Source organism: Dasypus novemcinctus, chromosome 8 (assembly GCF_030445035.2).
Source record: "Dasypus novemcinctus isolate mDasNov1 chromosome 8, mDasNov1.1.hap2, whole genome shotgun sequence".
Taxonomy (NCBI): domain Eukaryota; kingdom Metazoa; phylum Chordata; class Mammalia; order Cingulata; family Dasypodidae; genus Dasypus; species Dasypus novemcinctus.
In genome coordinates this window covers 123,545,861-123,573,803 of record NC_080680.1, presented here as the reverse complement: position 1 = coordinate 123,573,803, position 27,943 = coordinate 123,545,861, and the positions used below count along the sequence as shown (strand labels likewise).

Genomic DNA, 27,943 nt, shown 5'->3' with positions numbered 1-27,943 from the left:
TCTTTTATGTATAAACTATAGATAATGTACACTGTACTAATAGATCTATAATATATCTATGATATTAAAATTCCATATGGGGGATGATTAGGAAAAAATATCTAATCCTTGGGGAGGGGTTAATAATGAAAAAAAACTATTAAGAATCACTGTTTAAACAGAAAATAATGATAACAACCTTCTCAGCAAGGCTCAAAGCCACCCACCTAAGCCTCTCTTATTTATTCTGCCATGGTTACTGCAGGACAAGGGAGAATTTGTGCCTTAAAAACCCCGGCGCTTAGGCGTCTCTGGCTGATTTTTCTTCCTCCCTCTTCTATGCTATCTGGTCATTTCTCAGTGGCCCTCTTCTTGCAGCAGCCTGGAAAATCCATCACCCTAATGTGACAGGCAACGTGTAAGTCCACTCTAGTCTGAAGGAAGGAGGAAGGAACCCCATGCTTCCCTGCTGAGGGGCAAGAGCTGCAAATGGGTGGCTCTCTGCCTGCTCATGGGAATTTCCGTGAAGTTCTGGGCTCATCCCTGGGTTTCCCACCATCACAGGCACCCAGAGAACCCTGTACCACACAGCACCAGAAAAGGCAGGATTACTTACCGTGCAAAGTGTTTCAAAAGTCTTTTCTGAGACGAAGGATCCATCCAGGCCAAAGAGAAATATAGATGCATAGGAGAGCATTCCTCCAAGGATGATGAGGTTGTTCATGTAGGGGCTAGACATCTTGATGAGCCTGGCGAGAGAAAGAGACGACGCGTTAACAGGCTGCTGCTTCCGGGATTCGTTTAACGAGGAGTTCCAAATGGCCACAAGGTGCATGGTGTTGCAAGGCTGGAGGGGAGAGAGAAAAATGGGCACCCTGGCACGCTCCACCACGCGCCTCTGCAGGGCTGGGCCACCCAAGGGGGCCGTGTGCTCCTTTGTCAAATGCCCCCAGACAGACATACTTCTAGAGAATAATTTTCTTGCATTCTTTGCCAAGTTCTCCTGTCACCTCTCTAGCACCAGCTTATATATATAGTATCAGCTTCTTCAACCGTGACAGTTGTCATTTAAACAAAAGCTTAAGGTTAACACAGGTTTGTGCTCTGTGTGACAGGCATCACAGGTGTCTCCCTCCCCACCCCACTTTCATCAGGCTGCAAGTGGGGCACATTTTATGCTCCCAAACTCTACCTGCTCCTCTCTCCCTTCCTTCAGGAGCCTGCTGTGGCTCCTGGTTGCCCAGTGGGCCAGGGCTGGGCTAAAGCCTCAGCTGCAGGGCCTCCCCTCAGGGGCTTCCCCAGTGCCACTGGCTCAGAACTGCTCAGGTTTCCAGGCACCTCTGCGTCCAGGTGCTTTTTGCATATCATAATTATGGTTGATTATTCCCTTAACATCTTCTTTTGCATTCTGCAGTTCTAGTCATCCTCCCCTGTTTTAAAAATGCGATGCATTCATATGACCCGGTAACCCCACTGCTAGGCATATACCCCAAGCAATTGAAAGCAGGGGCTTGAGCAGATATTTGCAAGCCAGTGCTCATTGGAGCATTACTGATAATTGCCAAAAGATGCAAGCAACCCACGTGTCCGTCAACAGCTGAATGGCTAAACAAAACGTGGTGCACACACACTGCTGGAGATCACTCAGCTGTGAAAATGAAGTTCTGGGACACACACCCACACGGATGAACTCCGAGGAAAGAAATAAGCCAGACAGAAAAGGACAAATACTGTATGACCTCCGTGGTATGAAAAAATTAGAATAAGCAAATTCAGAGACTCCGAAACCAGAAGACAGGGTAGCAAGGGCTGGGATGGGGGTGGGGGGGTGGGGAGTTAGTGCTTGAGCGGTTCAAAGTTTCTATCCAGGATGATGAAAACGTTTTGGCCATGGATGGTGGTGATGGTAACACAACGTGGTAAATGTAGTTAACCCGACCGAATTGTATGACTATAGTTAAAAGAGGAAATGTTAGGTGGTATATGTGTTACTAAAATAAAAATTAAAACCCCCAACCAACTATTGCCCTCAAACACTGAACCCTCATGTAAACTATGGGCTAGAGTTATTACACAATTTTAATAATACTCTCTTATCAATTGTAATAAAGGTATCATACCAACACAAAATGTCCCGAGTGGGATGGGTATGTGGAACTCTGTATTTTCTGCAGATTTTTTTCTGTAATCTGGCAATTTTTCTAATAAAAAAAGAGCAAAGTATCCAAGTGATAGATCAAGAAACGTGGTGTAAATGGTGGAACGCCAGGGATGCCGGGGTTGGCAGCTCCGAGTGGGCCCCTGCCGGCTATCGCGGGACGCCTCCGGGCGAGCCGCTCAGGTTCGCGGAGGCGCAGTTTCCTCCTCCGCACAGCGGAGCCCTGCCTGGGCCAGCCCGAGCGCGAGCGCCCCGGGGGCCCTTCACAGACCAGGGCGGCCGTCCCCACTGGAGCCGTGCAACGGCCGCCCTGCCCCGAGCGCATGCGACGGCACGTGCGTGCCACCTGAAGTCACGCCGGGGGCTGAGCGACAGGCTGGGGCCTCCCTGCCGCCCGCGGAGCCCCAGCCGCTGCAGCCCCCGGGGGGCCGGCGCGGAGGCCGCGGTGGGGCTCACTTCTGGTTGCGGTTCTTGACATTGAAGAAGAGGAAGGCGCCGGCCATGACCATGCCGAGGACGGTGAGGGCGGACAGGACGCTGTAGAGCGGCAGCGAGATCTTCCGCAGCTGCTCCAGGACGATGGTCTTGTCCTTGGGGGGTTCGGATCCTAGGAGGCGAGGGAGAGACGTCAGCGCAGCCCGGGCCGTGCCCCAAGAGCGCCTTTTTGGGGGGTCCTGACGGGCCCCTGTGCGCACCCGGGGCAAGGCGCACCCACTGGGTGAGCCCAATGGGCCGCCGGCCAGCCCGCCCAGCGGGAGCCTTCGCCAGGACTTAGGTCTTTCTCCGAGCAGAGTCAAAAAGGGGTTGATGACGCGTTTAAAGCCACCAGGAGGCGGGAACTCCGTGGCTGGAGACCCCTCGCCATTTCTCCCCAAAGGGGACAGCGGCTGGGAAGGGGCAGGGCCGAGAACGGGCACCACTGGGCGCCCCTGGGTGCCCAGAGCTGGGCTGTGGCTCCAGGCCCCTGCCCCAACACAGGAACACCCCCCCAGGGCTGGCCCACAGCTGGGGGATCTGAAGCCTCCGGACGGCAGAGGGGCCCCTGCGCCCTGTTCCAGGGCAGCGGAAGCCTGGGGGCGTCCCGGGGGGGCCGCGCAGCCGCCTCATCTTGCTGGAGGGTGGCGGATACCCGGTGCAGCCAGGGTGGGCGAGGGGCCCAGGGACTCCCCCACCTCTTGCAGATTGCCCCCTCCCCTTTGGGGCTGATGTTGCAGATCAGTGTCTGACGTGGAATTGTGGGAACTTTAGGGTGGTCCCCGTCACCTGGCACGCGTGCCATCAGCCAGGTGACCGGGAGTGGCCGAGCCTGGGAGCCCGGGGGAGCCCAAGCAGGGTCTCGATCGCCTCCCACCGGGGCGGCGGCCTCAGCCACGCCTCCGTTCCCAGGAGACTAGCAGGACGTGGGCAGGTGTGGCAGCAGGGATGGAGCACCCTCTGAACATCTGTGTTTGAGAAACTCTCGCAGCTAGTTCAAGCGTGTTTAGAAACACTCAGTGGGAAAAAAGAGTTTGAACCCTCTAAGATGTCTAGGGAAGCTGTCAGGTTCGAAGCAGCCAGAAACCTGCTGGCGCGGTTAACACAAAGCCTTCAGCATTTCCACGCAAAGTAACGTCTACGGGAAGAGCAGCTTCAAGGGCGGGCAGTCAGGGCTACGACAGACACAAGCTCCACATTCTGGAACCTTCTTCTCCCACTCTTTGCACTGGCACCCATACACACGCACGTGCTCCCCCGGGCTGCATCAGGCTGGGTCAGGGTGCATTTGACTCCCAAATACAGGGGCAGTGCTGGGTGGCCCTTCCTGCTCACCTGGTGATGTGGGTTGGACTGTGTCCCCCCAAAAAGACACATTCCTGTCCTAAGCCCCAGTCCCATGACTGTGGAAACAAGGGCCTTTGAAGGTGTGATTTGTGAAGACGAGGTAGGCTGCCCTAATCCGATAGGACTGGTGTCCTTTTAAGAAGAGGGGCAGACTGACACCGGAGAAGAAGGCCAAGGGACAATGGAGGCAGGTGCTGGAGTGATACGCCTACGGGCCATGGAACGGCAAGGCTGGCCGGGCCCCAGCAGGCGCTGAAGAGGCAGGAAGGATCCCCCCTGCAGGTTGCAGGGGCAGCGCAGCCCTGCCCACACCTGGGTTTTGGACTTCTGGCCTCCAGCACTGGGGGACGTTTGTTACGCAGCCCCAGGAAACTAACAGACCAGGACACTGAGAAAGGGGTGGAGGCTGGGATCAAAGTTTAAATGACTGTCCCCACCTGGGAGTCTGGGGCCCATTCTGTACAAAATTGGGACGATCTCCTCCTTACTCCACTTTCCCTCCCCCCAAATGATGCCTCCGCATCGTGCATTTGTCCCAAGACGGGCCAGAAGCCAACCAAAAGGTAAGGCCGCAGGTGTGTTCCCGGGGGCAGCAGCCCCGGGCTTTCCTTCCTGCTTCTCACCCACTCATTCACCCATCAGCCGCCACTCCCCGCCTCGCCAGCAGCTTTAATCACCTGCTGCCTGCCAACCTGGGACTGCGCACCAGCCATTCAAAGACCCTCCCGGCCCTCAAGGGCTCGACCACGTTAAAAAAAAGTCAGAATATGACATTGTGTTTATCGACTGCTTACCACGGGCTCAACACTTGACAGAGACTGTCTCCAGGGATCCACCCCACGGCCTCACGGGGAGAGGAGATTATTCCCATTTTACAAAGGAAGCAACTATCCTCTAAAAGCCAACTGGGTTTTCTGGCTCAAGGTTTTCACACTAGTAAGTAGCAGAGCCGGCAGGATTTGAACCCAGATCTGCCCAGCTCCAAAGTCTGTGCACTGACCACTGGGCAAATCTGCCTCCAACGAGGGGCCCACGTTGGACCACAAAGGGCGCGGGGAGGTCTGAGCACAGAGCGGGGAGCAGAAGGCAGTTCTGCTCGAGGGAGTCGGGAAAGGCTATGGAAGGAGCTGATGGAGCCAGGAGGGCCCTGCGGGAGCCAGGGAAGCTGTAAGGAGTTTGGCTGGGGAGGTACCGAGGGAGGGAGGCCAGAGCAGTGGGGAGGGGCCACTTCCCAGAGAGGGAGGCCCCCCAGCCCTGAGCAGCGGGGAGCCACACGGGGCTCTGGGCAGAGGTGGGCATCTTCAGCACTGTTCTGGAGGGGCTTAAGACTGGCAAGGGGAGGAGGCCGGGGGCTGGTGCAGGGGTCCCGCTGAGAGGGGCAGAGGGCTGCCTGCAGGCCGGGGTGTGGGCAGGAGAGTGGGACCCCCCTCCGAGGGGTCCTGACTGGCTCTGGGCTCAGAAACGAGGACGTCAGTCTCAGGCCGTGCGGGTCTTTGGAGAGGGCAGGCCCGGGTAGAGGAGTGCGCGGGACAGCTGCTTCCTCGGGCCTCTCCAGGCCTGGGGGGCACAGCCCACGGCCCCAGGGCAGGGCCGAGCGAACCCCACGCTGAGGCCCGAACCCCATGCTGAGGCCCTGCGCTGGCGAGCCCTGACTGCTCTCAGCAGCCGTCCTGCCTGTTTATTTCCAATTTGTCTTTTTCCTCTCAATTATGTCCTGTGCCTTGCATTCATTGTGCAATATTTCCTTTAATTGTAAACCCAGCTCCTCAGTCAGCCCAGACCCCCCGAGGTTGGGAGCAGACGGGCCTGCCTTGGGGGCCAGGAGCCCCGTGCGTAGAACAGGTGCTGTGAAATCTGGGGCGCCCCTTCCTCACCCGCACAGCTGCGGTAACAGGACTAGCCCGCCTGCCCTCAGGAGATTCTGGTGGCTCCACGAGGTACTGTGGGCTGGCATGCTTGGTGGCTGTCCCCTCAGGAGCTGGGGAGGCCCCCTGAGCATGGAGATCGCCTGCCCCGTCAGGCTGCCTGGAGTTGCTCTGTAATGTTCTCAAAGCTGAATCCCACAGACGCAGGGGGCATGGGGAACATGACTGAATCTAACCAGAAGGCCAAGGAAGAGCCTTGGTGGTGGCCTCAGGCCTGGATTGGAAAAGGAACTCCAGCCAAGAAAGTGCACGGGCACCTGGTCTCAAAATGTGCTGCCCTGCTGGTACCAAAGTAACAGTACCTAGGTGCCATGGGTGTGGCCGCTTCCGCAACTGCCACCCACTGCCTGGGCTGTCCATCCAGCCATCCATCTATCCATCCACCCACCCACCCATCTATCCATCTATCCATTGACCCACTCTTACATCCATCCTTCCACCCATCCTTCCTTCTCCCCATTCATCTCTCCATCCATCCATCCTCCATCCTTCCACCCATTTATCCATTCATTCCTCATCCATCCATCCACCCACCCATCTATCCATCCATCCATCCATCCACCCATCTATCCATCCATTATCCATCAACCCACTCTTACATCCATCCTTCCTTCTCCCCATCCATCTCTCCATCCATCCATCCTCCATCTTCCACCCATTTATTCATTTATCATCCATCCATCCATCTGTTATCCATTGACCCACTCTTACATCCATCCTTCCACCCATCCTTCCTTCTCCCCATCCATCTCTCCATCCATCCATCCTCCATCCTTCCATCCATTTACCCATTCATTCATCATCCATCCATCCATCCACCCTTCCATCCATCCTTCCATCCACCCATCCATCCTTCATCCATCCTTCTACCCATCCATCCTTCCACCCTCTTATCTACTCATCCACCCGCACACCCATCCATCCACTCATCCACCCAGTGATGTCAATGAAAAGTGACAGTGGCCATGGGCAATGCCGAGATGGAAGGCTGTGGAAGCAAAGAGAAGGGAGCGGTTAGCTCAGCTGGTGGGGATGGGGAGCAGTCAGGGAAGGCTGCACAGAGGTGCTGGCATTTGTTCGGGTTTTAGAAGCTGAGGAGGAGTTCTCTAGCAGAAGAAAGATGGAATGGCCTCATGGGCAGAGGAGCAGATGGAGAGGTCTTGTTACAAACCCATCCAGACCCTTATCCAGAGGAGGAGACAGAGCTAAATTTAGCTGGGCTACTTTTAAAGAAGAATTACTCCTGGCCACCTGACAGTGTGAACCCAGAGGCCTTGTAGAACCAACACTCCAGGCAAACTCCACTCACCCATCCTAGCTGCCGGAACCCAGGTTTGGGAGGAGATCCGTGCCCAGTGAGTGAGGGTACGTGTAGGAGGGAGAGGATGTTCCCTCTTCTCCACGCAGCCAAGGACTCTGAGCTTGCCCCCAACCCTGACAGTGTCCGGGCTTGGGAGTGTCTGAGCAGGGCCCCTCCTCCGAGAAGCCCACCTGCCTTACCTTGGAACCTGATGGTGTCATTGATGATCTCCAGCGTGTCGGCCACCGCGTTGTATTCTCCCACCTTTACCTCCCTGCTGTCTGTGAGGGTCAAGAGACAGCGGCCAGTTAGATCGAGGTCCCGCGTTTGTGCCTGGGTGTGTCTGTCCAGCCCTTGCTCCCCACACAGGCCCCGGTTGCCTTCTTGCCGTCTTTTCCTCCCCCCGGAGCAACTTCAGTTAGAATCACACGACTCCCAGCCCTGGCCTGGCCCGGACCACCGTGCTGCTCCAGCCTCCTCAGCCGCGCCCGCGTCCTCTGCTGCAGCCCCCCTCCCCGTACCTGGGCCCTCTCTGCCTGCTGCCCCCTCTTCCTGGCCACTGAGCTAAGCTCCGCCTCCCTGGAACCGCCCCCTGCTCTCCAGCTCCGCCCTCTTGGACCGCCCAGACCATCTCTGCCCTCTCTGTCCCAGAACAACCCAGGAGACGTGAAGACAGAGGGCCTTGCCCTGGCCCCAGTCCCAGCGCACACTTCCCACAGAATATCATTTCTGCTTCGAACTTTATCCAGGCTCCTCCCTGTCTCATAGTCGTCATGCCTCTGATAGAGGACAGCTCCAAGGGCTGGCCAACACACTCTAGGCAAGACCTCATCAGCTGCAAGTAGAGGAGTCCGCCCCTTCCTCATTCTGTATACCATACTCCTATTAATGCATGCAGGGGCGGAATTAGCATCTTTCGGGGGCCACATGGCTCTCCTGTGTCCACTGAGCACAGGCTCTCCCAATGCTGGTTTGAGTCTTTTGTGGACCCCAGAAAATTATGTTCTTGAACTGAACCTCTTGTGAGCCTTTGATTTGATCAGTTAAGGGACATCTGATTAGACTGCTCTGGTAGGGTATAGCCCAGGGCAGGTCTTAATCCTTTCACTGGAGTCCTTTATAAATGGAAGAATAAAAGATACAGACACAGAAAAACACGGCAGAGACAGAGAAGAACCCAGAAGCTGGACTCAAGGAACACAGAGGCTGAGAGGAAGCCACTACAGCCAGATGTTGAAAGCAACGCCACTCAGAGGAGAAAGCAGGGACTGGCAGAGCTGCCACTGTGTCTTGCCACATGGCAGGGGCCCAGGATCGCCAGCAGCTGACCTCTGGGGAGAGAGTCTCACCTGATGACTTGATTTGGGCATTTTTATCACCTTGGAGCTGTAAGCTTTCAGCCTCACCAACCCCCATCATAAAAGCCAGCCCATGGTTGGTGCGTTGCTCCAGACAGCTTCCGGCAAACGGAAACAGCTCCTGCCCTCTGACTCCTGCCAGGACACTTTTAGACCCGAGTGGTACCTCTGAATTCTCTCTGTCCTGGTCCCTATTCTGCCTGTGGGTTGAACTGATGGTTCTGACATCGTCAAGGCGACAAGGTGGGCCAGGGTGGCGGCAGAGGAAGGGGGTGGGGATCAGATTTGCCGAAGGCTGCCCCCACCCCCACCCCCAGGGAAAGCCGGAGAATCTATGTGGCCAGGTGGGTGGGAGAGGCGAGGAGCAGGGAGCCAACTACATCCTCCAGGGTTCTCGGGGTGGGGGGGAGCTCAGGGGGTCGGATCTGGAGTGGAGGATGCCGAGCTCCGTCTCAGATGTGCCGTGGCACTTGGGCTCGCTGGGCGTGCTGTAGCCAGCGGGTGAGCCCAGGGGAGCAACCGAGGCCGTCGGCAGGTAAAGCTGTCGGAGGAGGGGGTGGGGAGGGGATCCCCGGGGGAGTGTGCCAGCTGGGAAGGGGAGGAGAGACAACGGCAGGGTCCTGGGTGCACCGACCTCTGAGGGGTGGGTGGGGGACACCCTTAAAGGAGACCGGGAAGGGGGTCAGCAGGAGGGAGCGGGCGCCATCGAAGCCAGGGACGGGGACGGCTTCCCCAGGGAGCTGCTCAGCGGGGCCCCACGCGCCTCAGGCTGGACCGCAAGCCTTGAGCAGGGGTCAGTGGCTTCAGCACGTGGCATGGGTACTGGTGACCACAGGCGGTGACCATTTCACAGAGGAGAAGACACAGACCCGGAGCAGGTGGGGGCCAGAGTGCTGGGCAGGGGGTGTGGGAGCCGGGTTGGAGGCCCCAGGGCAGGGCAGGTGTGCACAAGGCTGGGGAGGGTGTGGGGTGGGGCCAAGGCTGCGACGGACTTGTCCGTGCATTTCCTCCTTTGGGTCTCACAGGTGCCGTGTGAGCACGGGTGGCCTTAATGAGGAAATGGCAGCTCGGGCCCCTTGCAGCTTGGCCCAGGGTCCCAGTGATATTAACAGCAGAGTCCAGATTTGACCCGGAATCTTCTCCCCAGCCCATGCTCTGCCCTGATGTGGGGCGGCCCTGCCCAGGAACCGGTAGAACCAGCTGCACGACACAGCTGCAGGGAGGTACGCTTACCTGCCCCCAGGCAGAGCGGCCCCAGCAGGGCAGGCGGATTCCCGAAGTCATTAAGGGAGATGGCAGCAGCGGGGACCCTGAGCATGCACCCAGAGGGCCGGCCTCCCGGGGCTCTGGTTCCAGGGAATTGGCCTACACACACGCAGGGACACCGCTGGTCCCTTATACCCCGGCGACGGGACCTCCTGCAGGCCACGCTCCTGCCTGTGTCCTTTGACTGTGGGGTGGGAAGCAGGGGCTGTAAAAGTCACTTCCTTCTCCCTGCCAGGCCCCCTACCATCTGGCAGGGGGGGCGTCACGCCGCGCAGGCAGCTGTCACTTGCCTGGGTCACCGGCCCCCAAATGTCACATTAGCAGACTCGGCTGGGGGTCCCTCTCTTTTCCACTCTGGCCTTTCAAGCATTCGGCCCTGCTCAGCTCCCGTCACTCAGAGGAGGGGCCCTGATTTATTCATTTGGCGCGGAGAGGCAGCGCAGGGGAGATGCAGGGCGATGGCAGGGCAGTGGTGGGCTGGCATCCCGCGGCGCCCCGGCCACATGGCCGTCCCTGACTCACGCGGCCTGCTGCCCACAGCCCCCAAAGCACACTCAGCTTGCCACCACGACCATCATCAGCACGCTCTCTTCCTGGGGACGGGACCTGGGGCCTTGCGCTGTTTCATCTCGTCACTGCGTCGAACGCTCAGGGCAGGGCCCTGGAGTCGGGGTAATTCGCCCCATTCTGCGCACAACGGAGGAACCTCGAGGAGGCCGACCGCTCAGCCACTCCCGCCCCTGGCCCGGAGCCCTTTGTTCTGAATTTGCACTTTCACCACCTGTGTGGGGCATTTATTGAGTGCCTACTGCATGCCAGACCCAGCCCGAGGTATTTCATGATAAAGAATCCTCCCAAAGCAACCCAATAAACAACAAAAAGACATAGAACAAATACCAATGACCAATAAGCACATGAAAATGTGCTCAACATCATTAGCTGCCAGGGAACTGCAAATCAAACCACTATAGATGCCACTTCATACCCCCTAGGGCGGCTATCACTAAAACAGAAAAAAAGTTAAGGAAATAACAAGTGCCGGCAAGGAGGCAGAGAAATGGGGACCCTCGCGCGTGGCTGCTGGAATATAAAATGGCACAGCATTGTGGAAGAGTCTGGCAGTTCTTCTGGAAGTTAAACGCCGGTACCGTGTGACCTGGCAATTCCACGCCTAGGCCACTACCCTGGAGAACTGAAAACGGGGACCTGAACAGATTGTGCACACCGATGATCACAGTGCCACTGTCACAATCAGCCAAAAAGTGGAAACGACCGTGTCCATCAAGAGATGGGGATAAGCACAGCGTGGTCTAGCCGATGGCATAGCATTCACCCGTCAAAAGGAACCAAGAGCGGATACAGGCTGCCACGCGACGGGCCTTGGAAACACGCTGAGTGAGGCGAGCCTGGAAGTAGAGGGTGGTGATGTTTGCAAAACTCGGTCAAAGTACTAAATATCGCTGAGCTGTACACTTCAAAATGATTCAAGTGACAAGCTTTAGGTTCCGGGTATTTTACCATAATTTTTCTCTCTTAAGGGCCGCACCACAGGTGGAAGGTTAAGGCAATTTCCACATCCTTGACCAAGCTGACCTCGGGCAGCCTGGACGTGGAAAGGCCACTGGGGATAAATCCCCGGTTTAAACACGTCATTCATCCAACAAGCACGCTCAGCACACCTGGTACGTGCCAGGCTCTAGGTGGGGGGCTGGAGATATGATTGAAGAACCACATTCGTAATCTCTGACCTTGCCGAGCTGGTTGTTTAGGGACCTCTGCCTCAGCCTGGCCCCACCAGGGAGGGCAAGTGACCCCCTTGGCAGACAAGCCTTCCCCTCTGCAGGGGCTGTCCAGCCTCCTAGGACCACGTGGTGGCGACGGAGTTTTCACGCCCGTGTCCGCCAGGGGCCTGAGCCGGGCTCCCCACTCACCGCCCCGTGGAGGTGGCTGCGGCAGGGACGCAATCCCCTTCCCTCCCCGGTCTCCCCCTCCAACGGGCGGCCACCTTCCCCACGCCTCCAGGCGGAGCGAGCCTCCTTCCCTGAACCTCCTCAAAACTCCCTCTGTCCAGAGTGGGCCCCTGTGCCCGGGTGTGCCTGTGCCCTCGGAGCTGGGCCCGGGAGCGCCTGCCCGCAGCCGCCCGTGCTCGCTGCCTCTACCTTTCAAACAGCGTTCTTGGGATAGGATTGATGTCGCGCCATCCACCCACTTCAAGTGTGCAGCTAAAAGGCTTTTAGTGTGTTCACAAGGTGGTGCGGCCTTCAGTACGATCAAATTGCAGAACAATCTCACCCCTCCAAAGCAACTCTGTGCCCACCTGCTACCCCACGTTCTGTGGCCCTCTTCCCACCCCTGGGAACCACTCATCTGCTCTCTGTTCCTCTAGACGTGCCTCTTCTGGACAGGTCATATAAACAGAATCATATCATCTGTGGATTTTGGCAACTGATTTCACTCAGCATAATGTCCCCAAGGTTCAGCCATGGTGTCGGGTGTATCAGAACTTCATTCCTTTTTACGGCTGAATAATACTCCTTTGCGTGGACGGATGGCATTTGGCTTACCCATTCGTCCACGATGCACATTTTTTTGGCTATTATGAATAACACTGCCACTATGAACATTTATGCACAAGTTTTTGAGTGGACATATTTCCTTTCTTTTGGGTAGAGAATTAGGAGAGGAATTGTGAACTGTCAGACTGTTCTCCAAAGCAGCCATGGCATTTTACATTCCCATCAGCAATGCACGCGGTCCAGGGTCTCCACAGCCTCTCCATAACTGGTTATTGTCAATTCTTTTCACAATTGTTGTTTTTGGTTACTGGGTATATTAGTCAGCCAAAGGGTGCTGATGCAAAGTACCAGAAATCGGTCAGCTTTTATAAAGGGGATTTATTTGGGGGTAGAAGCTTACAAGGCCCCAAAGGGTTCAACTCAAGGTACCCTAAAAGGTACTTTCTCACCCCTAAGTGACTGGCCATGTGTTGAAGCAAGGTGGCGGGCAGCGTTAGTGAGGGTTCAGCCTTCCTCCTTCCTTTTAAAGTCCATGCATCCAACTTCTTCTGATTTCAGCTGTAGGCTGGCACATGGCTCATCTCGGTCCCCAGGGCTTGTTTCCTTCTGGGCTCAGCTGCTCTGTTCTCTTCACAAGGTCAGCTGTAGGCTATCAGGCTCATCTCTCTTCCCAGGGCCTCTGCTGTGTCTATTGAGCCATCTCTCTTCCTCTGTGCTCCTCTTGGTGTATCTACTTCCATGTGAGAGTCTGTCCTATCAGCCCAACGGGGCTGGGACTCAACACTGAGTCACACTCTCATGATGTGGTGGAATCAGAGCCCTAATCTTAACACAGTTTAATCAGATGTCTCAGCTGAATCTAATACAATCCAAGGGTGTCCCGCCCAGAGAGACAGACCAGTTTACAAACATAATCTCTCTTTTTCGAATTCATAACTAATCTCAAGCTGCCCCACTGGGCTTTCCCCTTCATTTGCCTGCACAGCAGACATGGACAGCGAACATTTACGAAGCGCTCACAAAGCACCAGGCCATGTCTGGGCATGGTGCATGTGGCACTTCTTTTGACTTCCACCAAAACCCTAGGAAGTGGGTATTGTTCTCGTTTCACAGATGGGGACGTGGAGGCACAGAAAGGTCGAGCGATTTGCCCAAGGATGTACAGCAGCGAGTGGAAGGCTGGCGGATGTGCCAGGAGGGTGTAGCAAGACAAGACAAGAGAAGCGGGCTCAGGCCCGGCAGCCTGCCTGGTGCTCAGCACTGCGCCGGGAACGCAGGCGGTCCCTGGACAACGCCTTCTGTCTGAGCAGCTGCTCGCCCTTCCTCAGCACCCATATCTGCAAAACGAGGGCTGAGGTGCCCGCTTCCCGGGACCGAACGAGGCAACACGACCGGGCGCCTCCCACGCCTGGCCCACGGTGGGCACCAGCTGGAGCTGCAGGAAGGGTGGCTTTCCTGTCTCCGAGCCATGCAGGACCCCACACTGGGGAATACGGGCCCAGGAGACCCCCGGCCCGGGGCCTGGGCCGCCGGCCTGTGCAGTGGGTGGGCGGCACCCTGGGACTGTGCTCCTTCCAGAAAGCCCCTCGCAGGGAAGGCTGCACCCCTGTGGCACAGGCCAGGCTGGGGCTGGGTCCCCAAAGCCATGTGGGCTTCTGTCCCACAAATGACCCTCTGCCCAGCAGACAGCTGCCGTCCCTAACACGGCACCTGGTTTAGGGCCCCAAGGACCGTGGGGACGGTGGGAGAGAGGAAACTGACAACGTCTCCTCTTGTCACAGCAATGACGGCTGTCCTCAAAAATAATGGGTGACTCTAAGGCGCCAGGCAGGGCCCCGTTCTGCATACTGGTGACCATGAGGTGCAGCTGTCCTCCAGCCCTTCCATGACCAACACCACACGGGGTGTCAGGTTCTCCGGAGAAGCAGAACCCACGGGACGTGTGTGTGCAAATATCACGAGATTTATTAGAGGAGCCGGGTCGCACGATGAGGGGACGCACAAGTCCAAGTTCCGTAGGGCAGGTCACAAGCTGGGACTGCCATGAATTTCCCACAAGAAGCTGGCTGATGAGCTTGAGGCTTCAATGCTCTCAGAACCCGGGCCTGAAGAAGCGGCTGGAGCAGAGGTGGACACTCTTTCTGACGCTGAAAGCCTCAGCTCACCCTGGAAGGCCCTCAGGTGGCTGCCGCAGGCCATCGCCTCCATCGACTGCTGACGCCATCACCCACACCCGCAGGCAGCTCCCTGGCGTTTCAATCCAGAAACTGCCATCACGGTAACAGTGGGCTGGTGCCTGCTTGACCAAACAAGTGGACACCATAGCCCGGCCAAGTTCACACACGAACTCAACCCCTGCAAACAGGGATTTCTTGGCTCACGTTCGGAAGCTGGAAGCCCAAGCTGAAGGCCTCGGCGTGCCCATGCTTCCTTCCTCCCCAGTCTGCAGCCTCTGGCGCTGGCTTGCCATCCTCGGGGTTGCCTGGCTAGCAGCAACGCCTCCGCCACCTGGCTAGCAGCGACGCCTCCGCCACCTGGCTAGCAGCGACGCCTCTGCCGCGTGGCCATCTCTCTCCATCTTTTCTGGCTTCTGCCCCTTCTAGCTCTAGTAACGCAGCTAAAGGCCGGGGTGATGCAGCTGGCCACACCTTAACTAAGAATACTGGCAAACTGTCCTATTTACAAAGCAGTTCCCAGCCTGGGAAAGAGCAGGAACTGACAGCTCAGAGAGGTTGAGCAACTTGCCTGAGGTAGAGCAGGGCGGGAATATGGGTTTTTCTGCCTCCAGAGCTATTTTGACCTCCCTACACTGGCTCCTATTCGCTCCCCAGGCCCCTACATCAAGACCAATGCAGGCACAGACTCAGCTGGCCGGGCACTTCCACGCCTGCCTGCCCCTCGACCCTCAGCACCTCCCTGGGAGGGGTGTGTGGGCTATCATTCCCATTTCACAGATAAGGAAACTGAGGCTCGCGGGGGCAGCGGCCCGCCTCCTCACCTCCCGCCTGGCTCTGGCTGGCCCCCCCAAGAGCGGAGGCTCTCCCGCACTGACGCGCGTTCTCATTACCTGGAAGCCTGTAAAATGCAGGGTCCCAGGCCTGCCACCAGAAAGACTGGTCTTCAGAGATGGGGGATGGCAATGCTGGGCCACCTATGCCCAGCTCCAGCGGGGCAGCCCCTTCCTCAGGAAGCGATTTTTACTCCCGCCCCCCTGCCATCCGGGCACTGCCTGAGGACAGGCCCCCCAGGCCACCCTCCCCGTCACGGGTAGGGGAGCAGGTGTGAGCAGAGAGGGCCTCTGTCCTTCCTGGGCCTGGTGGTCTACACTCTCCGCTCCATCTTCGCAAGCAGGCCGTGGCCACGTTGTAAATCAGCTCACTTCCTTTCGTGGGAAGTCCAAGCCTGGGCCACTGGCCAGCGGCCCCGAGGGCATGCCTGGCGTAGATCTGTCCACGGCTTAGGCAAAGGGGCTTCGGGGCCGAGCTAAGTTTCCAAGGAAATGCAGGACACACAGCATGGGTCATTTGCCCCCTGAGCATCTTGTTTTCTCCTCTTCTTGGCTAACTCTCACTGGCCCTTCAGAATTCATCTCAGAGTCCACCTCTTCCAGGCAGCCTTCCTAGACTTGCCAGGTGGAGTCAACACCCTTCTTCTGAATGCTCACACTTCTGTGCCATTTCTTATCACGTGTTGCCCCTGCTGGGGTCCTGTATCTGCTCCCCACTGGGCAGGGAGCTCTCTGAGGCAGGGACTGTGTCTTCCCTAACACTGGAATGGGAATTTTGTTAAAAAAAAAACAAAAGGAAAATGGCAAGCGCTGGTGAGGATGCAGAGAAGAGGAGCCCTTGTATATTGTTGGGGAGAAGGGATGTAAGACGGGGCAGCCACTGTGGAAGACAGTTTGGCAGTTCCTCCAAAAGTTACACATAGACTGCCATAGGATCTGAAAATCCCCTTCTAGGTCTTTACCCCAAAGACTTGAAAACAGCGACTTGAGCAGAGGCCGGCACTCCGGTGTTTGTAGCGGCATTACTCTCAATAGGCCAAAAGGTGGAAGCACCCCAAGTGCCACCAGCAGACGAGCAGATCAACAAGACGTGGTCTAGACACAAAAGGGAATATTACGCAGCCTTAAAAAGGACGACATGGTGACCCTTGAAGACATGACGTTGAGTGAAACAAGCCAGACACAAAGGGAGAGCTAGCGTATGACCCACTGATACGAAACGGCTGAAGAAGCATCCTCCTAGACAGAACGCTGGGGTGGAGGAGAGAGGGCACGGGGAGTTAGGGCAAACGACGGAGGCCTTCTATTTGGGGAGATGGGAAAGTTCTGGTAATGGACTGTGGCGATGGCAGCGCAAAATCGTGAATATGATTAACTCCCGAATTGTACACTCGAAACGGGTTAAAATGGAAAATTTTAGACTGTATGCATATTATGAGAATACATTTTTTTAAAGACAGAAAGACATATACACACAAAGCAGCAGTGTGTATTTTGTGAGGATGTGGACGAACATGGGGCACGCGTTAGACAGTGAGGGGGTTGCCTTCCCTGGAGGGAGCTAGGAGAGGGAAACGGGAATAAACGGAGGAACAGGGCACAAAGGAACACACGCACCGACCAGGGCAATGCCTCATGAAAGGAGGAGGTGACGACCTCCGGCCCCTGCTCCTGGGGTCCAAAGCAAGACAAAAGGTCAGCCAAGCAGGCCAGGGCTCTGGCTGCCACGTGTTCCTCAGGTGGGCAGAGGGCAAGGTGGGGCCTGGTGGGATGTTGGGGGTTGTTCTCAGAAAGCTCTTCCCCACCCCTTGAAATGCCTCCTAATGACGTAAGACGGCCCTTTTCTCAGGAAAGTCTGGAGGGGTAACTCTGGGGTCACAGTCCTGAGTGCCCCCGAGAGAAGGATGCCAACAGCCGCACGGCCTCCTCCACCAGCCGCCGTGGCCCTCCCCACGAGCCCCCACAGCCTCCTCCACCGGCCCCTGGGGCCTCCTCCAACGGCCCCACGGCCTCCTCCACCAGCCCCCACAGCCTCCTCCACCGGCCCCCGGGGCCTCCTCCACCAGCCCCCACAGCCTCCTCCACCAGCCCCTGTGGTCTCCTCCACCGGCCCCCGTGGCCTCCTCCAGCCCCCGGGGCCTCCTCCACTGGCCCCCACGGCCTCCTCCACCGGCCCCCGGGGCCTCCTCCACCGGCCCCACGGCCTCCTCCACCGGCCCCCACGGCCTCCTCCACCGGCCCCCACGGCCTCCTCCATCGGCCCCCACGGCCTCCTCCACCGGCCCCCGTGGCCTCCTCCACCGGCCCCACAGCCTCCTCCACTGGCCCCCGTGGCCTCCTCCACCGGCCCCACAGCCTCCTCCACCGGCCCCACAGCCTCCTCCACTGGCCCCCGTGGCCTCTTCCACCGGCCACCATGGCCTCCTCCACCGGCCCCCGGGGCCTCCTCCACCGGCCCCCGGGGCCTCCTCCACCGGCCCCCGTGGCCTCCTCCGTGGCTGCCATGGAGCCAGGATCGTTCACGGCCTCATCCCACCGCATTCCCACCAGCACTCCCGAGACCGGGGCGTTCACTTTTAAATAGAGGCGGACACGGAGGCTCAGCAGTGACGAGCATGCCCGCTTCAGGGCCCACTGTCAGGGGCTGAGGTGCGTCTTCCAAAAGCCACGCCCACGTCTCACGCTAGTCCCTTGAATGTGGCCTCCTTTGGAAATAGGGTCCTTGAGGATGTGTTTAAGTTGAGAGGAGGCCAGCCCAGGGGGTGGACGACTGACATCCTCACAGAGGGGGGCCAGAGAAGAAGGCCACAACAGAGGAGGCGATATGTGGCAGCCGCGAGCCCAGGAATGCCAAGGCTGGTCGGCAGACCCCAGCAGCTGCAGGGGAGCAGGATTCTCCCCCACAGGCTTCAGAGGCAGCACGGCCCTGCCGGAGCCTTGTGTTCAGATTTCTGGCCCCCAGAACTGTGAGGGAATAAATTCCTGTTGTTTTAACCAATCAATCTGTGGCACTTGGATTTAGCAGCCCTAGGAAACCAAGACACCCATCTGCTTTCCACGTGAGAGGAGATGAGCTCCCCATCATCGGAGGCATTCAAGCAGAGGTGGTGCTGGCACAGAGAGGCAGGGCTCCCTTCAACACTGAGAGTCTATCACTCAGTGAAACACAATGTCTGCTGGGGAACTTTCTATTGGGTGCCCTCCTCAGGCTCCCCGGAAGGTAAGTGAGGGAGGGTGAGGGCTGGAAGGTGCCAGGGCTGAGGCCAGGCTCCCAGCCTGGAAGAGTCTGCACTCGGGCGTGCCCTTCTGTTCCTGCTGGTCCACAGGACTGCCAGCGGCACCTGCAGTCTGGGGACCTACATTTCGATAGCAAGTTGAGATCTGGTCCAACTAACTGGCCCTAGTTTGGCGAAGAAAACTATCAAACATGCCTTGACAGAAGGAAAAGGATATTAAAAATCAGTCCTTGGGAAGCAGACTTGGCCCAACAGATAGGGCGTCCGCCTACCACATGGGAGGTCCAAGGTTCAAATCCAGGGCCTCCTGACCTATGATGAGCTGGCCCACGCGCAGTGCTGATGCATGCAAGGAGTGCCGTGCCACGCAGGGGTGTCCCCATGTAGGTAAGTCCCATGTGCAAGGAGTGCGCCCCATAAGGAGAGCCACCCAGCGCGAAAAAAGCGCAGCCTGCCCAGGAATGGTACCACACACACGGAGAGCCGACGCAGCGAGATGATGCAACAAAAAGAGACACAGATTCTGGGTGCTGCTGACAAGAATATAAGCGGACACAGAAGAACAAACAGTGAATGGACACAGAGAGCAGACAACTGGGGGAGCAGGGAAGGGGAGAGAAATAAATAAAAAATAAATCTTAAAAAAAAAAAATCAGCTCTAAGAGCCTTCAACGTGGGTCACATGAACTCCAAGAATTTTCTAGTAGGTTCTGGGAAATTATCTTTCTGCTTTTACAGACACGGGCATTCAGCCAGTGCGATTATGACACCCCTGGGGGGAAGAGACTGTATCTTATTCAACTTAGCTTCCCCCTGAGGACTTGGTAAAGCACCGGCAGATGCTGCGGCACCGCTCGCTGAATGGACGCTCTTCTGTTACCCCGAAGACCTACCGGCCATTAGTGGCTGCAAAAGGGAAGCACAAGCCTGCATTTCCCTGGTACATTCTGAATGACAATTACGTTCACAGAGTGATGGAAGACCCCGCCCCCACTCCCTTCAAATCAGGTGCTGGAACACAAAACTCCAAAGTCTGCATCCTTTATGCTGCACAGAGCAGGGCGAGATTCTGGCACATTAGCCTTCATGGAGATTCTTACAAACAGCCTAATGAAGGCAGAACGGTGAGCGCAGCAGATGCTGAGCTTTCACCATGAACAGTGTTTAAAAAAAAGGCTCTCATCGTGACCTCACTCAATTTCCTTCCCTGCTGCAAATGCTGAGCCATGTTTAGACTTCGGCAGTAACATGGATCCTTTTTTCCTCTTAAGGGGACAAAAGCGCCATGACTCTAGTATTCAGTCTCATTTCTGCGTGGTTTGGTGGAGTCAGCGGTGGCATGGGGGAGGAGTACTGAACTTGGAGTTGGAAGGGGTTGGGGTGTTGGCTGTGCGACATCCAAGGTGTGTGTCCAGTGGTATCCTCACGCTTCCCTTACCTACCAGCACGGGTTGGCGCACTCAGAATGGCCGAGACAAGGGTCAGAAGGCACGTGGTTTATTTGGGAGGTGATCTAGGAAACCCTGATGTGGTGTGGGGACGTGAGACCAAGAAGGGAGGAGAGCAGGTTTTGGCACGGGCAGCTGAGGCTCGAGTGCCCTGGGCACCTCCGGGAGCCAGAACAGAACACAACCTGGAGTTGACCCCCAGGGAAAAGGAGCTGGGGCCTTGAGCTCCCACCTCTCACTACCACTGGCTGCTGATAAATTTGCAGAGGCGTGAACTTTCCAGGCACCTGGCCCGCTCCTTGCTCAGGTGGAGCGCTGCAGGTACTTGTATTAGTAGGAAGATGCTGCTCGGCTTGTTTGGCCATGGCAGATGCTTGGGGGTGGGCCACAGGTGGTCTCTGCCACGCCTACCCCCTGGATGGTCCTGATGGGAGGGGGTGGGCCTTGGAAAGCCTTGGAAGCAGTCAAGGCAGGGGGAGCCAGGGGAGATGGTTCCTGGGGATCTGAAACCCTCCCTGGACTCAAAGGGCCTTGGCCCCAGGAGGGACTGGGGGTAGCCCTGTCTGGTTCTTTTGGAGCACTCCTGCTCATCCGGCACTCCTAAGTTTGTAAAATAGGTGGCTTCTCCAGCCTGGAGTGACAGTGGCCACGGCCATGAATCAGCTTCTGCTGTCAAGGCTAACTGCCATTGGCCAGACACGCTGCCTTGAATGGAGCCACGGATGACCACGAGGACGTGATGTTGTTCTTAAATTTTCACGAGCCACACATTTCAAGCTCAGGACTCAGTCCGGGCCACACTTTTGCAAACCAATTCAGTAAACCTCCACGAGAGCCAGCCATGGCCGAGGGGCATGCTGGGCATGCAGCTGTAGCTTCCCAGCATCTAGGAGGTTTGCAGGACCGTCACACCTGGCCTCCATGGCAGCCCCAGGAGCCAGATGGCTGGCACTAGTACCTCCCATTTTCCAGTGGAGGAAACTGAGGCTTGGGGAGAGGAAGTGACTCCCCAGCGTCCTACGGCTGGTGGGTGTCAGTGAGGACTCAAATCTAGCGTTTTTGCCTCCAAATTAATTCAATAAACTGTCACTGAGGACCTGTCATGTGCCAGGCCCTGGGGACACCAACCCCACGTCCCTGGAGTCAAAATGTGTAGAAGGACTCTGTTTTCCTGGCTTTCCTTTGAGTGTTCTCCCCAAGGCTGCCTCCCATTTCTAGCTATGCATTTTAGTTTTGCAAAGGAACTAGTAGAGCCTCCTATAAAACACTCTTTCTACCGCACATAAAAGGATTCGGAAGGCACTAGGAATGTCAGGCAAGTGAGAAGCTGAAGAAGAACTGCATAGGGCCTTCAGAGAGAAGGAGGGACAGGCCCACTTCCACGCGCCCTCCGGACGAGCCTGTGGGACAGTCAGGGTGTAAGCCCAGGGCTGGATCTAGGAACACAGCTGCCACTGCTGGGGCTGGCTATGCGGCAGCTGGGGGCGAGCCAGTTCTGCCTCAGTCCTGCTGTTCCACTGTCCTTCTAAATAAGAGGAGGGCGTGAAGGGAGAGGCGGAACACAACATGGTGCCCCATTCAGAGGACGTTTGCAAGGACATGAAGCCAATGGCATGAAGTCAGTAGCATACGGCCAGTAGCACGGGGGACTGGCACGAGGTTCAATAGCATGGGGTCAAGTCGATGGTTGGGCTAAGGGCATGAGGTCAATGGCATGAGGTTCAATGGCATGGGGTCGAATGTTCAATGGCACGGGGTCAATGATATGAAGTCAATGGCTTGGGGCCAATGGCATGGGGCCAAGGGCATGAGGTCAGTGGCATGGGGTCCATGGTATGAGGTCAGTGGCATGGGGTCCATGGCATAGGGCCCATGGCATGAGGGCACTTGCGGGAGGCCAGTGGCATTAGGTCAATGGCATAGATTCAAAGGCATGAGGACCGTGGTCTGGGGGCAACGGCTTGAAGTACTTTTGGAATTGGTAACCAAGGGATGGGGGAGGGCTAGGCCCACCCTGTAGATAAATCCCTGGAAGGCCCCAAAAGATAGCGTCAGACCCAAAACATGGGCCCAGAGAATGGAAGAGATGAACATATGTTCTCATAGAGAGTCTGGGCCTACTTCAGGCAAGTCCCTTCCCCTGTCTGGGCCTCAGTTTCTCCTCTTTGAAATGAGATAACTAAGGGCCCTTTCAGCTTGTACAGTCTGCTCAATAATTCAACGCCCCTTCACCTTGGTAGACAGAGCCCCTTTGAATCTCTCTTAATTTGGAAAACAATTTGTCGTGCTGATGTGCGCATGTCCCCTGCACTCTTGTGTCATCCTAACATGGCACAACGTCCCTCTGACTGGTCAACAGGGCCCGTGGCTAAAGTGCCTGAAGGCTCAGCTCTGGCATTCTATAAAAGTGGGGCACATCTTCCTCCCTTAGGCCTCAGTTTCCCCCTTCATTCCATGAAGTGATGAGATGAGATCGTCTCTAAGGCCCTGCCCAGGCTGACACCCTACACACTGCTGAGCTTGGGAAGCAGGGAGCAGACAAAAAGTCACCTGGGAAATCTGGAGTGGCCCCAGGAAAGCGCCAGCATTTTTGACAAAGGGCCTAACATAACTGCTACGACTTGCTGAGCAAAAAAAATACCTGCATGTATTGATGTGTGTCATCTCGTGTAGTTCTTCCCACATCCCTAGAGGTCAGGGAGGATTATATTCCTATTTTGTAGACAAGGACATTGGGGCTCAGAGAGGCAAAGTCACTTGCCCTATGTTCTACGGTGAATCCGGACTGGAGCTCAGGTGGCCAGGGACTGCACAGGAGGCTCTGAACTACAGTTTCCTCTGCTGCCTTCCTTCTATGTCCAGATATGCCTAAAACCACAGCTGCTGGTGCTGGTGTCTAATCCTAACCAACGAAAAAAAAGAAAAGGCAATAAAATTGGCAGGCACTTGTAGCTGTGATCGGCCAATCAATATTTTACAAAATATCCTCCTAGGATATAATTTGAGAACTGAAAATGTGACAAGAGAATTTTGTTGCCATCACTCAAAAAAAAAAAAAAAATTAAGTATCTTTGCCAAGATGCTTACTCTATTCAACCAATGAAGAAGTAAGACTTAACAAATGGGAAAATAATTATGTTTGCCTAAAATTACATCTTTTGTGCACGCCGGAGAGCTGACACGCGTTTCAATTTCCTGCCATGGAGAGACGGATGGGCAGATCCACAAGATTGCATTACGGAGTGATGGTGTGAAGGCAAGCGCCTCTGCTGATTGATCTCTGCCCTGCTGGGATCTGTCTGAATGAATCTGAATAACTCACTGCAATTTCTTGCTTTCGCCTGGACGACTCTGGAATCTGCTCAAAGTGAGTGGTTACAGCAGGCACTGCCCTCGTTCCTGGATTTTTCTAGAAACATCCAGAAGCTGAAAACCCCTGACAAATGGTCTGTCTCATGTTTTGGGGTAAAATGCCCACTAATGACCATCCTGATTGGAAGCAAGGTGTCTGCCTGGAGGACTCCCAGCCCTGGTCCTCACGGATGCCCTGGGGAGCTGCGACAAACCATTGGTCCTCTCAGGCCTTGGTTTCCTCCTCACACACTCCTTGAGGCCCCTTCCAACATTGGCAGCAGAAAAGTCCAACAAATGACCTGGTTTCTTCCAAAAATACAAGGCATGTAAAAAGTGTGTATAATTGCCAAAAGATGGGAACAACCCAAGTGTCCATCCACCAATGAATGGATAAACAAACTGTGGTATATACATACGATGGAATACAATGCCGCAGTAAGAAGAAATGAAATTGGGACATATGTGATAACGTGGATGAGTCCTGAAGACATTATACAAGTGAAGTAAGCCGGACATAAAAGGACAAATATTGCAAGGTCTCATTAATATGAACTAAATACAAATAATAAATACATGGAATTAAAACCTAGAGTATAGGTTATTAGGAGATAAGAGGAGGGTTGAGAAGATCTATGGATGCTTAATGTATGTAGAAGTTTTAATTAACTTGACTGTAAAAGTGTGGATATGGATAGAGTTGACAGTAACACATTATAGTGAGTAGTAACTCGTTTATAAATGGGATTGTGAATGAAAAATGTAGTCTGGGGAAGTAAATGTCAATAGAAAGAAAGCTAAAGATTAATCTAGGGACTGAATAACACGATGAACCCAGAGGCAGTTGAGAATTATGGTTAAGGGTACAAATGCAAGAGAGTCCTTCTGTGAGCTAGAGCAGATGTACATCACTATTGCTGGGTGATGGGAATATGGAGAAACATGGGAAAACTACAATTGGTGTGACCTATAGACTGTGGTTAACAGCAATACTATAATATTCTTGCATCAATGCCAAAGCTGTACTGTGTTGATAATGGAGGTGTATGGAAAAAGTGTGCCAAATGTATGCTATGGGCCATGATTGGTATACTAGTCTGATGATATTATCTCATAATCTGTAACAAATGTTCCACCAGGGTGCAGAGTTGTACGGGAAATCTACACATCTGTATGATTGTTTTGCAAGTTCACAATAGCTGTAACAAAAATATATTTAAAAAAATAATAGTGTGGATTGGGGGAAAAATACACCAAATGTAAGATAAGGACTATAGTTGGTAGTAATATTTTCACAATGCTCTTGCTTAGTTTGTAACAAATGTTTTACAATAATCCAAAGAATTGGTGGAGGAGTGATGTATGAGACCTCGGTGTGATGTTACGTATGTTTATTTTGTAAGTTCACAATCTTTACTATACACTTATTGTTTATGTATGTTCATGTATGTATGATATACTTCAATAAAAATTAAAAATTAAAAAAAGTACATGCAAGGGGTATTTAGATTAAGAAAGACTAAAAAGATATCAATACATTCAATGGGGGGGGCTCATGTGGATTCTGCTTGAACAAACCATCTGCAAGGAACATTTTTGAGACAATGAGGAGAATCAATATAGCCTGGGAATTACAGGATATTAAGGAATCATTAATTTTTTTAGGAGAGATAATAGTCTTGTGGTTATGTTTAAAAAGTCCTTATTCAGTAGAAATGCATACTGCAGGATTTTTGGATTGCAGTGAGATGATCTGGGATCTGCTTATAAATAACACAGCAAAGAAAGGGAAGGAGTGAAGATAAAACAAGATGGATAATTATTGTTAATGGCTGAAGGTAGTATAAGAGGGTTCCTACGCTATTCTCTCAACTTTAGAGCATGTTTGAAAATTTCTGTAATAAAAGATAAAAAACAAAACAATGCAAGGCTTCTCAATCTCAGAACTGGCTTGCTCCTCACCCCCGCTCCTCACCCCCTCCTCCCATACTTGGATGGGCTTCTCAGGGTCACGGGCGGAAGACAGGGCAGGCCTGAGAAGTCATGCAGCTGAGAAATAAGCTGTATTCTATAGAACTGAAATATCTCCCTATATAGTGTACTATATATAAGCAATAGACATTCTCAATAACTTAAAACCAGCGTATTCCCAAAGCAGTGCTTCTACTGACACCGCTCTCTTATCAGAAGCATCACACTTTCATTTCTTTTAATGTATTTTTTTGCCTCAAGACAGCAGCTCAGAACTCAGACTCCACCAAGCAGAAAGAATAAGAATCACAAAAGCCTACCTTGGAATTGAGTAAATTTAATGGTCCCCATTCTCTCCCCGTTCCGGAATACAACTTGACCCTAAAAACAAAACAAGCAAAAACAAAGAGAAATGCCTTATTAGCTCAGCTACTGATCAATCACAGTGGACATAAACTCATGGCACAATGAGGCTGTTATTAATACTGGAGGAAAAATCAACTCTCTCCGGGCCACAGACCCAAAATCAAACTAATTGTTTTAAATTGGTTGGGGCTTTATCTGGTTAATTGGTGGAGCCCAAAATCCATCATGGAACCCAAACATGTGAATTAAAGCCCAGATAAGCATCCTCATGACCACTGTGACTACTTAGCAAACACCCACATGTCCTGTGTAATCAGGCGGAGAGGTTTTCCAGCGGCTGGAGGGACCCGCCCTGCTCCACGCCCTCCACCCTTAAAGGCCTGCGGCTCTGCGGAAGCTGCCTTTGGCCTGAGGACTGCAAGGACGCTGGAGGTCCCTTGGTATTTTCCTATCAGGGACGGAGAATGTTTTTGTCAGTTCTTCCCAAATGGTGATGTCAGCCCCGATTAGAGCTGGGCTACGGTGCAGCACAAAATGAAGCTTCTTGAGTCGGCGAGACCCGACTAGAGTCAGAGGCAGCTGAGCGCCCCTCGTTAGGGGCCCTGAGGGCTGCAGACAGCATCATCTGTCACATGTGCCTGGCTGGCCGACACCCGGCCTCCATATGCTCGGCTAAATCAATCAGGAATTTAAAGAGGGGGTGTGCTCTCTTCTCGCCAACTGAGGGCCCGCCTCTCATTTTGCAGCCATGCAAGGAGACTGACACACACTTTATCACGAAGTCTCTTCGAGACAAGTCTAAATGGTGTGACCCCCATCTACGGACCGGGAAACGGAGACTGACGGAGCTTACGAGCACCGTGAGGCCGTTCAGCCGGCAAGTGAGGCCGCTGGGACCCTGATCTGTGCTTGATTTTAACGCTGACTTGAATGACATTAAGTAGAGTGCCACTTCACTCTACCACGTCGGTTTCGATCCAGAAGTGACTTCCTTTCTCTATTCCCAACTGAGTGAAAGGAGGAGAAGACCCCATCTTCGAGTGCTCTGCTCTCCTCTCCCAGCTGTGTTCCTGCGCCCCCCCCCCCCCCGACAACAACACTCCACAGCCCACTGGACTCTCTGGAGGAAGCCCCAGAGAGCATCTTTCCTTCGGGAGGACCCCAAGTTGGAGGCCCTGAAGCTTTCAGAACACACGGACTCGCTCCACCTGCTCTCAAACCAGGACCACCTCCTGAGGCCCCTGTCTGAGATCCCGCAGGCAGCTGCGAGGAGCAGCGTATTCTCAGCACCCAGCTCACGCCCACCCAACTCCATCTCCAGGTGACAGGGCGAACCCCGGGAGCCAGCCGGGAAGCACTTCCAGGTACGCAGAGACGGGAGCTGTGACTTTACTTCTGGATTTCTAGGGACGGCTGAAAAGCGCACAACGCCTTCCAGAAGGATCACTTTTATGCAAATGTTCCACTCTGGGTAGGCGGGAAAGAGGCAAACATTGCCCACAGGGAGGATAGGTTTTTCATCTGAGAAGGTGGAGATCTAACTAATTTACCCATCTCCTGTCAGGCTTTGAAGACTCCAAAGACTTTCTAGATGCAAAATGTGGGTATGTTCTGCAGAATCTTTATTAAATTAAAGCGTGTACGGAACAGTTTTCAAAGCTTGGATGATGACAAGTGGAGTATGAGGTGATGGTAAAAAGGAAACTCCCTTTACTTTTTAAAGAAAATGAGGCCATCTTTGAAGTGAGAGCCGCCATCTTTTATTTTACTAACAGCTATTTTTATTAACAACAGGTCCTCCCGTCTCCTTAATCTCCCGGGCAGAGTATGACAGAGCTGGGTTCAAACGCCCCCCTCAGGCAAGTTCCAGAACATTCCGGAGTTATGGGCCTAGTATATAATAGCTCCTGATGTATAACAGGCACGCAGTCCATGGCAGTAGTGATTTTTATTTAAACGTTTTCAATAGCAGGGAGCTGAAATTTAAAAAAAAAGATTGCAAGCAGCAAGAAGCTTTCCAACCCCTGGGAAGAGGTTTTCAACTATGCCGCGGTTTCGGCTGGCACAGGAGCAAACTGTGGGCCCTTCTCCGAGGGAGCCTCACCCTCTCAGGCACATCGGCCCCCAAGCGACTGAGTTCCCCAGACCACACAAGCCCCGTGCGGTGCCTCGCCCAGTCGGAGGAAGCCGGCCCACCCGCCTGTGGTGACTGGGCACCGACAAGACCGATTCCATAAAGCA

General features: G+C 54.5%; 1 protein-coding gene across 1 annotated transcript in view; it reads right to left on the bottom strand.

Annotated features, from left to right (window-relative positions):
- Nucleotides 1-27,943, bottom strand: part of GABBR2 (gamma-aminobutyric acid type B receptor subunit 2) — a 367,202-nt gene that overhangs the window by 78,030 nt on the left and 261,229 nt on the right. Inside the window, exons 8-11 of the mRNA XM_058302623.1 lie at nucleotides 25,657-25,717; nucleotides 7,384-7,464; nucleotides 2,594-2,744; nucleotides 596-728 (exon numbers count right to left, since the gene is read on the bottom strand). Of these exons, the coding sequence (XP_058158606.1) occupies nucleotides 596-728; nucleotides 2,594-2,744; nucleotides 7,384-7,464; nucleotides 25,657-25,717 (426 nt within the window). The remainder of the gene's footprint in view (nucleotides 1-595; nucleotides 729-2,593; nucleotides 2,745-7,383; nucleotides 7,465-25,656; nucleotides 25,718-27,943) is intronic.